This window comes from Puma concolor, chromosome B1, assembly GCF_028749965.1.
Source record: "Puma concolor isolate L17-30 chromosome B1, mPumCon1.1.hap2, whole genome shotgun sequence".
Taxonomy (NCBI): domain Eukaryota; kingdom Metazoa; phylum Chordata; class Mammalia; order Carnivora; family Felidae; genus Puma; species Puma concolor.
This window is the reverse complement of record NC_141670.1, coordinates 123,612,856-123,625,864: the sequence shown is the minus strand read 5'-3', so window position 1 is coordinate 123,625,864 and position 13,009 is coordinate 123,612,856. Positions and strand designations below refer to the sequence as shown.

General features: G+C 34.8%; 1 protein-coding gene across 2 annotated transcripts in view; it reads left to right on the top strand.

The window, feature by feature from the left end:
- The first annotated feature begins 91 nt into the window (after nucleotides 1–91).
- MTTP (microsomal triglyceride transfer protein) overlaps nucleotides 92–13,009 on the top strand; it is a 59,934-nt gene continuing 47,016 nt past the window's right edge. Inside the window, exon 1 of one of the 2 annotated variants that reach the window (XM_086704517.1) lies at nucleotides 92–365. Coding sequence is in view for 1 of the 2 variants with exons in the window: in XM_025921503.2 (XP_025777288.1) it covers nucleotides 12,487–12,547 (61 nt within the window). In the remaining variant the exon portion in view is untranslated. Of the gene's footprint in view, nucleotides 366–12,389; nucleotides 12,548–13,009 lie in introns of those variants that run through there. The other variant, XM_025921503.2, reaches the window with a different exon arrangement.

Genomic DNA, 13,009 nt, shown 5'->3' with positions numbered 1-13,009 from the left:
CGTCATCGAACTGCGCCAATTTTGGACCCGCAGTGGAAGACAAGGGGAGGGAGTTTTACGTTGGGCGGGGTCTAGTGTTAGGGTTTTTGGAGAGGGACGTGCTTATAGTGGTGTCTGTTTTTCCACCTCAAGGCAAATGTGTACTTGGCGGGCATGTATCCATTTATGTATTCCTATGCGGATGGAGGAGGGGTGTTAAGGCATACCTAGTGTTACAAATTTTAAATGCGAAAACACTGATGGAGGGCTCTTAATTCTCTGCTGGAGATGAAAGGAAAGCGTAGCTCGCCTCAGCCATAATTTGTACGGAAGAAGGTTGCATCACATAATTTCACACAACTCAAATGGAAAATCACATTTAAAGAGTGAGTCATATTCCCAGTAAGATGCGTTTACTCTAGAATGTTTAAACTTTTTTTCATCATTGTAGCCATAAATCTTAGTCTCCATTCATTCCTTGAGCTATTTTTCCTACGCTATTTTGCAAAACATCATGTGGCATTTCATTGTTTATAATACGTGACCTTATATGATCTTCTTTGCTATATATATAGACCCAGTCAACAGAGGGAGAACTGAAACATAATCTAATAGACTCATTTTCTATTTAGTTTTGCTTTTGGCCTACTTCTCATAGGTGATAATTGCAGAATTTGAAGATAAGAATGAAGTTTGAATTGATGAATAGAAGACTGCCAAATTGGTATGGAAAGAATTGTGAAGTGAATAATTCTTGATATTTGAAAGCATATTTGAACATGTTTAGAGGTTTTAATGACCAGAAAATTAAATTCAGAATTTGAGTTTTCTAGTCACAAAACTGAAGTCATTCTTGCTTTCAACCTTCAAATTTTACTTGAAAAACTATGTCAGCTGCAACACTGCTGTGGGTCATTCCTTGTTTGTTCCTCATCTTAAATCGAAAAGATCTTTTAACTGAACATTGACAACAAAGTCTGGATCCATTTCTGATGTTAGTAGGGCATCTTTTTTCAGCTGCCTGTATCAGGGCAAAGAGTAGCGGAGGAAGGATTAGTAATCGGATATGTAGCCCTTCACATGTAGGTCATTAAACTCAGGCTGGCATAGTGATGTGCCAAATTTTTCAACAGCTGTTCAGTGCCCCTCAGGATTCTGTTTATGAGTAATTATATATTTTTTTTCAGTGTTAATACCTGGCATCCTTAGCTATTTAAAGCATAACTTTTAAGTTACCTTAAAATCCCTTATATTGTCATGGTGGAGTCAATAAGTTTTCTTTTGATACAGCCATTTAACGTTACAATCATATGGTGCACAGTTTTAAATGATTCTGTTAATCCAAAGCAAGCCCCCAAAAAAGTACCAGCAAGAAAAAGAGGGGAGGGGGCAATTTAACCAAAGATTGAAACATAATATAGAAAGTATAGGAAGGTAAATTCATGACATGAAATAATCTCATTTTCATTGATTTGTAAGATTCATGTATTTGTTTTTTGACACATTTATTGAGTTCCATGTTTTTGTCTTAGTACTGTTGATACAGAGATAACTAAATCATAATCGCTGCCCTGGTAAGGACTCCATAGACTACTGGGAGAGTAAATAAATACCATACAACATATAATGTACTTGAGATGGCTATACATGGAAAAGAGCAACTAAATGCTCCTGGACACAGGGGATGCAGTTTTAGAAATTGGATAATTTTGCTTCGTCTTGGAAAGTAAGTGGTTTTCCCAGATATAAAGAAGGGAAAGGTATTTAAAATATTGGGAGCTATAAAAGCAAAGATATGTCATAATTTGGCATATGATTGAGAAGCTGTGGGTAGGATGAGGAAAAAGGATGAAAGAATAACCCTAAGGGTTTTTTAATTTGGACAACTGTAGGAATAGAATTATGTTAACTGGGTCATTTAAAGAATAGTGGAAGGAAATTACATTTTGAAAAAAATAGTTTGATATTGAATATGTGGGTTCTGGGGAGTATACAGGATGTCTAAGTAGAAACAGATTTAGAAATCATCAGCACGTATCTGGTGGCTTAAGCCAAAATAAGAGTTTGAAATCAAAGAGACGCTAGTTCATGCGTTGCAAATCTATAATGTCTATGAGAACTGGGTGGTAGCAAATGAGAGAAACTATCTGGGAGAAAAGTATCACAAACTGGAGACAATATTCTCTGTTTAGTCAGGGCACAAGTTCTAAGTAGGAATATGGGCTTAATTACACCAGATCTCAATTTTTAAAGAGCAGCCAGGAAACTGGATTTTTATGTGAAATCTGGTTTTTAAGTGTTGGCAACTCTTTTGTTTGTTCATTTTTTAAATAGTGAGCAGGCTAACAGAACATGTGGACCACAATCAGATAATTGGCAGTTTGTTAAATTGGATTGTATACCATAGAGTGAGAAAGGGGCTACAAAAAAGGGGCTACCATTTATTACAAAATAGTAATAAATACAGCTATGATCTCCTCCAAATGTTTGGCCTGAAAACATTGGGCAGTGATCACAAATTCCATTATTTTAAGCCTAGTTCTGGTATTTAATTAAGTCTGAGAGTATTCTTCAGCAAGCTAGAAGTGGGAAAGTATGGGAATAGAGTAACACTCTGGAGTATGTTAATTTCAGGCTAAGAAAGCAAAACAAATTAATTTTTAAATTACTTGAAAGCTATCTAAAAATCAGAATCAACCTATTATAATAATTTCAACTTGTATTTTGATTGATTTTGAAAATATAGAAAAAATTTAAAAACAACAACAACGACAAAACAAACAAACAAACAAACAAAAAAAACTTATCCCCTCTCCCCAAGTAATACATGAATAGTGAAACTCTAGGAAGATGACTATGGAGGCATTGTAGTCTGAATTTACTCATAAAAACAGATAGACTGTCTTGGATAGCAAAACAACAACAAATTCAGGTCATGGCAATAACATAACTAAGTGAAAAAGTATCCTTATAAAGCTCAAAATGTGAGCAGGTGGGAACAAACCATCAACTTAGCATCTGTGTAGGAGGAAACAGTGGGAAGACCACAGAGCATCTGAAGGCCATGAGAGTGGGAGGACCCCCAAACTACCAACAGCTATTTACTGAAAAGCAAGGGAGACTAGTATGAGATCAGAAGCAAAACTGGTTGACTGCAATTTCAGGGTGAGTAACAAAGGGAGGAGCAGGAAAGTCTGAGAATGCTAGAGGGGTATAGAGCTTATGAACTCATCAAACTTAATAAAGCTGAGGTCCATTCTTGGACAAAGCCCAACAGTAAGAAATTTCTGGGAGTAAAATCCAAATTGAACAGGACAGGGACAATAGAGGAAAAGAAAAATGCAGGTCAAAATAAAAGTAGAGGGAAGAGACAGAGCTCAGAAATGACAATGATATATAAGTCATTTTATGAAAACATGAGAAAAGGAAGCTTTAGAACTATGAGGCTAGAAAAGCTATGATACCTGCCTCTCTTTCTTAAAGGTGAAGAATAATTCACTTAGCTTAAAAACATATGACAAAAGGATTATTATTGAATCCTTTTTAAATTATTATAATAGAATATGAAGTAGAAAAAAGCATATGAAAAATATAACCCAATATTTCAAAACAGGAAAAAAAATTTTAGAGATAAAAGGTAAAACAACATAAAACAAAACAAAAAACCCTGAGAAATAAAGTGATTGGAGAAGAGATGTGAAGAGTGACAGAACTCAGAAAAGAATACAGAATATTAAAAGTACACATATATATTCAACCATCTTACTGGAAGTCCTAGTTAGTGCAATAAGAAAAGAAAAAAACTTTTCTTAGAGACTACTAGAACAAGTATACCAACAAATTGGAGAACCTATAAGAAATTGATAGATTCACAGAAATATAGAACCTTGTAAAACTGAATCATGAAGAAATAGAAAAATCTGAATAGACCAATTACAAGTAATGAAATTGAATCAGTAATTTAAAAAATCTTTAAAAAACAAGGACCAGGCAGCTTCACAGTTGAATTCTACCAAACATTTAAAAAAGAGTTAGTATCAATCCTTCTCAAGTTATTCCAAAAAAATTGAAGAGGGAGGAATACTTTCAAACTCATTTTATGATGCCAGCATTACCTTGATACCAAAACCGAAGACACTGTCGAAAAGAATAATAATAATAATAGCAATAATAATAATAGTAATACAGGCCAACATTTCTGATCAAAACAGATGCAAAAATTCTCAACAAAGTATTAGTAAACCAAATTCAATAATACATTAAAAGGATCATAATTCATGATCAAGTGGAATTTATTCTAGAGATGCAAGGATAATTCAACATCTACAAACAATGGAATATACTACATTAATAAAACAAAAGATAAAATCCTATCATCCCAATAAATGCAGAAATTAACAAAATTCAATATCAATTTATGATAAAAATGTTTAACAAAGTGGATATAGAAGGAACATACCTCAATATAATAAAGGCCACATATGACAGACTCACAGCTAACATCATACTTAGTGTGAAAAACTAAAACTTTTCCCTCTAAGATCAAGAACAAGATAAGGAAGGCCACTCTCACCACTTTTATTCAGCATAATACTGGAAGTCCTAGCCACAGCAATCAGACAAGAAAAAGAAAGAAAAGGCATCCAAATTGGTAAGGAAGAAGTAAAACTGTCACAACCTGCAGATGTCATGTTACTATATATAGAAAATGCTAGCACTCTCAACAATAGCCAAATTGTGGAAAAAGCCTAAATGTCCATCAACTGATGAATGGATAAAGAAATTGTGGTTTATATACACAATGGAGTACTACGTGGCAACGAGAAAGAATGAAATATGGCCCTTTGTAGCAACGTGGATGGAACTGGAGAGTGTGATGCTAAGTGAAATAAGCCATACAGAGAAAGACAGATACCATATGTTTTAAATCTTATGTGGATCCTGAGAAACTTAACAGAAACCCATGGGGGAGGGGAAGGAAAAAAAAAAATGAGGTTAGAGTGGGAGAGAGCCAAAGCATAAGAGACTTTTAAAAACTGAGAACAAACTGAGGGTTGATGGGGGGGTGGGAGGGAGGGAAGGGTAGGTGATGGGCATTGACGAGGGCATCTTTTGGGATGAGCACTGGGTGTTGTATGGAAACCAATTTGACAATAAATTTCATATATTAAAAAACTGCTAAAAGTTTTTTTGAGCAAAAATCTTTTAAAACTGATAAATTCAGTAAAGTTACAGGATACAAAATTAATATGCAGAAACCTGTTGCATTTTGTACATTAATAACTATCAGAGGAATTAAGAAAATCTCATTATAATTGCATCCAAAAAAAAAAATACCTAGGCATAAATTTAACCAAGGAGGTGAAAGACCTATACTCTGAACCCTATAAGACATTGATGAAAGAAATTGAAGATGACATGGATAAATGGAGTGATATGCCATGCTCATGGTATGGAAGAATTAATATTGTTAAAATGTTCATACTACCCAAAACAGTCCACAGATTCAATGCAGTCCCCACTGAAATATCAATGGCATCTTTCACAGAACTAGAACAAATAATTCTAAAATTTGTATGGAACCACAAATGATCCTGAATAGCCAAAGCAATCTTGAAAAGGAGAACAAAGGCAGAAATATCACACTACCTGATACTACAGTACAAAGCTACAATATTCAAAGCAGTATGGTATTGACATGGAAACAGATGTATAGATCAATGGAATTTAATATACAGCCTAGAGATAAACCCACACATACATGGTCAATTAATTTATAACAAAGGGGGCAAAAATATTCACTGGGGAAGAGATAGTCTCTTCCATCAATGGTGTTGGGAAAACTGGACCACTATCTTACACTGTATACAAGATAAATTAAAAATAGATTAAAAGCTTGATTATAAGCTCTGAAACCATAGAACTCCTAAAAGAAAACATAGGCAAGAAGCTTGTAAACATAAATCTTACCAATTCTTTTTTTGGACCATCTCCTGGTCCAAGGACAACAAAAGCTTTAAAAAAAGGGGGGGGGGATTACATTGAACTAAAAACTTTGTAACAGTGAAGGAAACCATCAACAAAATGAAATGGCAACTTACTGAGTGGGAGGAGATATTTGCAAGTCAAACATCCAATAAGAGGTTAATACCCAAAATATATAAAGAACACACACAAATTAATATCAAAAAAACCAACCTGATTTAAAAATGAGCAGAAGACTTGAGTAGACATTTTTTTTTTCCATGAAAACATACAGATGGCCAACAGACACATGAGAAGACCTTTTTCATCACTAATCATCAGGGAAAGGTAAATCCAAACTGGAATGAGATATTGCCTTACAGCTCATGCGCAGCAAATGCTGTTTGATAGCATTTTACCCACAATAGCACTTCTTTCAAAATTGGAGTCAATCCTCTCAAACCCTGCTGCTTTGTTAACTAAGTTTATGTAATATTCTAATTTTTTATTGTCATTTCAACAATCTTTACCAGGAGTAGATTCCATTTCAGGAAACCACTTTCTTTGCTCACCCATAAAATGCAACTTTTCACCTGTTATGGTTTTATCATGACATTGCAACAATCCAGTCACAAATCCAGTTACATCTTCAGGCTCCACTTCTAGTTCTCTTGCTGTTTCTACCATATCTGTATTTATTTCGTTCACTGAAGTCTTAAACACTTCAAAGTACTCCCCGAGGGTTGGAGTCAACTTCTTCCAAACTCCTTTTGATGTTGATATTTTGATCTCTTCCCATGAATCACAGATGTTCTTAATGGCATCTAGATTGGTGAATATTTTCCAAAAGGTTTTTAATTGGCTTTGTTCAGATCCATCAGAGCTATGGCAGCTATAGCCTTATGAAATGTATTTCTTTTTTTTTTTAATGTTTATTTTCGAGAGAGAGAGAGAGAGAGAGAGTGGGGGAGGGGGAGAAAGAGAGGGAGACATAGAACCTGAAGCAGGCTCCAGGCTCTGAGCTGTCAACACAGAGCCTGACATGGGGTTTGAACCCATGAATCACGAGATCATGAGCTGAGCCAAAGCTGGACACTCAACTGACTGAGCCACCCAAGTGTCCCTTATGAAATGCATTTCTTAAATAATAAGACTTGAAAGTTGAAATTACTCCTTGATCCATAGGCTGTGGAATAGATATTGTGTTAGTGGTGATTAAAACAACATGAATCTCATTGTACAGCTCCATCAGAGCTCTTGGGTGACCAGGTGCATTGTCAGTGAGCCATAATATTTTGAAAGGAAGTCTTCTGAGCAGTAAGTCACAATAGTGGGCTTAAAGTATTTAGTATACCATGTTTTAAACAGATGTGCTATCATCCAGACTTTGTTGTTTCATTGATAGAGCACAGGCAGAGGAGATTTAGCATGATTCTTTATTTTTTATTTTTATTTTATTTTTTTAGCATGATTCTTAAGGGCCCCAGGATCTTTTGAATGGCAAATGAGCACTGGCTTCAACCTAAAGTCACAAGCTGCATTAGCCCTTAAGAAGACAGTCAGCCTGTCCTTTGAACATTTGAGATGATGATTAATATGGCATATTCTGCTTTTTCCACATTGAGAATCTATTATTTAGTGTAGCCACCTTCATGAATTATCTTAGCTACATCTTCTGGAGAACTTTCTGTAGCTTCTACACTAGCACTTGCTGCTTTACCTTGCACTAATGTTATGGAGGTGACTCCTTTCTTTAAACCTCATGAACCAACCTCGGCTAGCTTCAAACTTTTCTTCATATTTTTCTGTTTTAGCTTCAAATTCTGCAGTTTCCTCACCTTTCTCACCCTTCAGAGAATTAAAAAGAGGGCCTTGCCCCGGATTAAGCTTTAGCATGAGGGAATGTTGTGGCTGATTTGATCTTCTATCTAGAACACTCAACCTTTCTTCATATCTGCAAGAAGACTGTTTCACTTTCTTACCATTCGTGTGTTCAGTGAAATAATTTTAATATTAATTTCCTTCAAGAACTTTGCCTTTGCATTCACAAGTTGGCTAATTGTTTGGCACCAGAGTCCTCGCTTTTGGCCTATCTTGACTTTCAACATGCATTTCTCACTACGCTTAATCATTTGCAGCTTTTTATTTAACATGAGAGACTTGTGATCCTTCCTTTCACTTGAACATTTAGAGGCTATTGTAGGGCTATCATCTGACCTAATTTCAATATTGTGACTCAAGGAATAAGGAGGCCAAAGGAGATGGAAAAGATGGAGGAATGGCCAGTCAGTGGAGCATTCAGAACACACACACATGTTTATTAAATTCACCATCTTATATGGATGTGGTTTGTGGTGCCCTAAAACAATTACAAGAGTAACATCAAAGATCACTGGTCACAGATCTCCATAACAAATATAATAATGAAAAAGTTTGAAATATTGCAAGAATTACCAAAATGTGACACAGAGTCACAGAGTGAGCAAATGCTATTGGAAGAATGGCACCAGTTTGATCTTCAAAGCACAGTAAGGTGAAGTGCAATAGAATGAGGTATGCCTGTATGTATTTTAGTTAATAATAATGTATCAATATTGATTTTTTAATTAACAAATCTACCACAATAATGTAAGATAATAATAGGAATGCCTTGGTATAGGCTATATGGGAAATCTCTGGACTGTCTTGGTAATTAAAATCAGTCATCATGATCCAAATTTAAATTTTGTTGTCTTTTGGGGTGCCTGGCTGGCTCAGTCGGTTAAGCGTCCGACTTTGGCTCAGGTCATGATCTCACAGTTTGTAAGTTCGAGCCCCATGTCAGGTTTTGGGCTGACAGCTCAGAGCCTGGAGCCTGCTTCGGGTTCTGTGTCTCCTTCTCTCTCTTCCTCCCTCATTTGTGCTCTGTCTCTCTCTTTCAAAAATAAATAAAAACGTTAAAAAAATAATAAATTTTGTTGTCTTTATAGTAGTCTACTGAAAGAGAGTCATCAATTCTCTCCTTTAAATGCTAGAAATTCTGGGGTTTTGTGGCTAAAGATAATGTAAAGTTAGATTCCCCTCAGGGTGACTGTTATTGACACTTAAAGATTTTGTTTTTGTTGTCAAATATGTGTGTGTCTGGAGGTGGGGATGAAGGTAAAGTTTGTTTAATAACTTCATTTTGGAAAAATTGCTATCCTTTTTGGAGATTTCAAATGTTTCAAACCTAAGTCTCAAGTTTATTCTTGTTAAAGAAAGGCATTTAGTGTTAGGCACTTCGGTTTTTATTTTTTCAAAGAATTCTTAAAGTATACCTTTTAAAATAGTTTATATACTCTCCTATAATTTTGCATTGGTATAAAAGAGATCATCACATCATAAGAGTATTCTCAATCTAACAAAATTATTTTATGCAGGATCTTGAAAATTCTAACTCCCTCACTGAATTGAAAATGCTGTTAGACTTTATTATGACCACTTTGGGGTATTTGAAGTGTCCTTTTACGTTTTTTTCCCATTAACGCCATGGTTTTTTTCTAAGAACAGAGTAAAGTGTTACAATGTTATAAAGACTTTCCCCCCCTCTAACAGCTTTCATATAGCCTGACTTACTGTATCTATATCTGGTAGGGTAATACATTTCCTTCCAACCTCTAGCGTGTGAAGTTCATTTATCTTCCAATCTATGAAAATGAGTTAACTCCTAACAACCTCTGATACTCAACAGAAACACAACTGCACTTTGGAATTGGTAATTCATCTTTATGTCATAGGTTCTTATTTATCACTGCAAAATAGGTGTATAGCAGATATTCCAGTGTTAAGTACTACCAATAGAATTTCATTGCAAGAGAATTGTTTTAAAATCTATTGTTTGATTTTTGATCTCGTTAGCACAGATCAGTTTTTTCCCCTGTATGTTCAGCCTGGAACATTTAAACACAACAATCAAGTGCCCTGTTAGCCTCTGTACAAAATTGTGGTGGATTTACCAAAGTTAGTGACAGTCCCAATTAATAATTCTCTGTCATTCTTAAGAAATCAAGTTTTCTGCATCCTATCTTTAATATTTTTAAAGTAAAGGAGAATAATAATTAGGTTTTAGGGTTTGTTTTTCCGTATTTCTTAAGTCATTTTTACCAAATTAATCCAAGCCTCATTTTTCTAATATGTAAATTGATTGTTAGGATGTACAATAAAAAATCTAAAGTGCTCAGCATAGTTTATTATGCATAGTAATTGTTTCATAGATGATAGCTCTTATTATTTTTATACTGTGCTATGCTCTGGTCCTGCTTCACATGCATGTAAAATAAGAGATGAGTTTGGGGAGATACCTCCCGCATATATTATACTATGTTTGCTTTACTTGATCAACCAAGCCATAGAGGAGTGTGCCTCTTCTTCGGTATACAGAATTCACCGAATATGGAAAGAGTTTGGCATTCTTACTTTATTTTTGGTGAAACAACCTTAGGTCTTTCAAATGTCTTTGTACAAAGTGAAAGTTCTAAGCAAAATATAGAACGATGATATTATTTATTACCGACAGAAACAGGCTTCTTTGAACATTCTATGCTGAAATGACTATTTAATAGTGTGATTCATAGAAGCGTTCTAGTCCAAAGCAAATGCTTGAATGAAACAGCATTTATTTTATTAGGCAATAGTGATGTGTCTTTTATTGGTTGGACTCTGGTAAACGTTTGACAACAAATGGTACTTTACCCAAAGAGACACGTATCGTGCATCACATAGTCTAACCACAAACATTAAAGGTCTATGTAACTGTGAGCCTCAAGTGGAAATACAAAAGACAGTTATCATAGAATCACATATGATTTAAACCAGTCTTTTATTTAAATAAATAAGCATAGCAAGTTTAGGTGAGTCTAAAGGCTGCATGTCACTATGTATGTAATGCAGAAATTGTGGAGCACATAGAAATCTATTTAAATATAAAGCAACAAAGCATTTCCACATTACCTTGTGTTTAGAATTCCTGTTATTCATAAAAACTTTTATTTTTTCAACAAACATTTTTCTAAGAATGGCCTTTTCTGTTTACCCCAGGAAAACTTAATATTTATAATTTTAAGGTGATAGTCACAGCCAACTATTTTATTTTTGAAATGTTTATTTTAAACATTTAGCCATTATTTATATATGAAACTTATGGTAGCAAATAAAATTCTAATCGCAATAGATGATAAAGACAAACAATTTTCATCTCTCAGTTCTTTATACAAAAATAGATTTCAAGAGGTAATATGCTTAGCTTCAGAGATGTTTAAAGTTTATATTTCATTTTGTGACTCTATTAAGTTAGCTGTCTCTTATCTGAGTTGTCTAAAAGATGTAAGCTTAAGGTTAGAATTCTAGAAAAGGGTTTTGAGAAAGAGGATAGAAACTTTAAGAACCTGTTTTATACTTAAACATGGCTGTAAGTATTTTCATATACTTACAATATTTACTTACTTATAATATTTTCATTCAAATAGCCCTTCACAAGTATTTGATTCCCTGCCAAAACATCCTCACAATGCCTCCCCAAACCACCTCATTTTAGTAGATTTTATTCCTAGCAGGTTTCTCACAGGAGTTTTCAAGGACAAGAGTTAGTTCAGTTAGTATGGTCATAGCCATACTAGAATATTCACTTTAATTCTAGAAAACTTTCCTAATGAATTTTCTGTAGCAAAAGTGCTAAGGGCTGGAATTCCCCCTCTGAATTTCTTCCTAGAAATGAGATTCAGAAAGCATAGGGGACTCCAGCCAGCCAGTCTGAGGACTTAGACAAGTGTTTCTTGTCACAGAAATAGCTAGATGTCTACTGTAATATCCTCATTTGATAGGCTCACATGTTAATGATGGACAATGCTGATTTGCTACAACCCCATTAGTTTCACATATAAGAAGAACCATCTAGTTTTCAAAACTGAAAGTTCTATGTACTGTAACATGATTTTTGAAGTGATTGGTGGTGGTACAACCTAAAAATGTTTAAATAAATTATAAAATTCAGAGTGATTTTTAAATAACAGCATAAAAATAGTATAAAAAAATTCCAAGATGACCATAAAAGACATAATAAAATTCAATTAAGTTTAGCTTAGTTTGAGAATCCTTGTCCCCCTCCCACACAATGTGGCCAAATGTACAGATAAGCACTTAATATAGGCATGATGATTATTGTGTATTGAGCCAAAAAGCATCACTACCAGTTGTTCTCAAATGTCCTTAGGCACTTCTGAATTTATAGGAAGGCAGACTGGTTTAGCTCTCAAAAGTGAACATTTTCTTGATTTTCCTTCTTGAGTAAAAAAAAAGCAAAAAGAGTGAGAAACTGAAAACTGCAGCCCACCTAAGTTTAATCATTAACAGTGAGTTCTTTGGTGAACTTAGGTCCTCATTTTGGAGTTTGGAATCTGACCTTTCCCCAAAGATAAACACGCTTGTTGCAGGTTCTGAGGAGGGTCACTCCCTCATTGCCACCAGAAGAGTCCACTTCTCAGTGACTCCTGGCTGGGAACTGGATGCATTAGAGGGTAGCTAGTCAATATGATTCTTCTTGCTGTGCTTTTTCTCTGCTTCATTTCCTCATATTCAGCCTCTGTTAAAGGTAAGTTTGTGTCACCGTTTGCTTAACTATAATTTTAATCACTGAGAGGAAAAAGTGTGTGTGTGTGTGTGAACAGTGAAAGAGTTTCTAACTAAATCGTCTTCAAAACTACAAAACTTTGGAATACTTGTGAAGGCATGACTGGATTGGAATGAAAATCAAATTCAAATTCGTACATACATTAAGGAAACAGAGGTCCCTTTTAGTTTCAGTCCCTTAGACTAATGTGCTCCTTGCTTCAATGTCTCATTCATGGTCTATTTTTAAAAGGGAGAAAAGAAATGCCAGCTATTGTTACCTGCTGCTGTTGGTCACTCACTGAATGCAGCTCCTTCATTTGAATTGTAAAAGAGGATTTTAAAAAAATCAGTTTTTAAATTTTCTTCTAGTTGCTTAGCAATGTGACATCAAGAAGCATTAGGCTCAAGGAAACAGGCATTTGATTTGCCAAAGAATTATGAA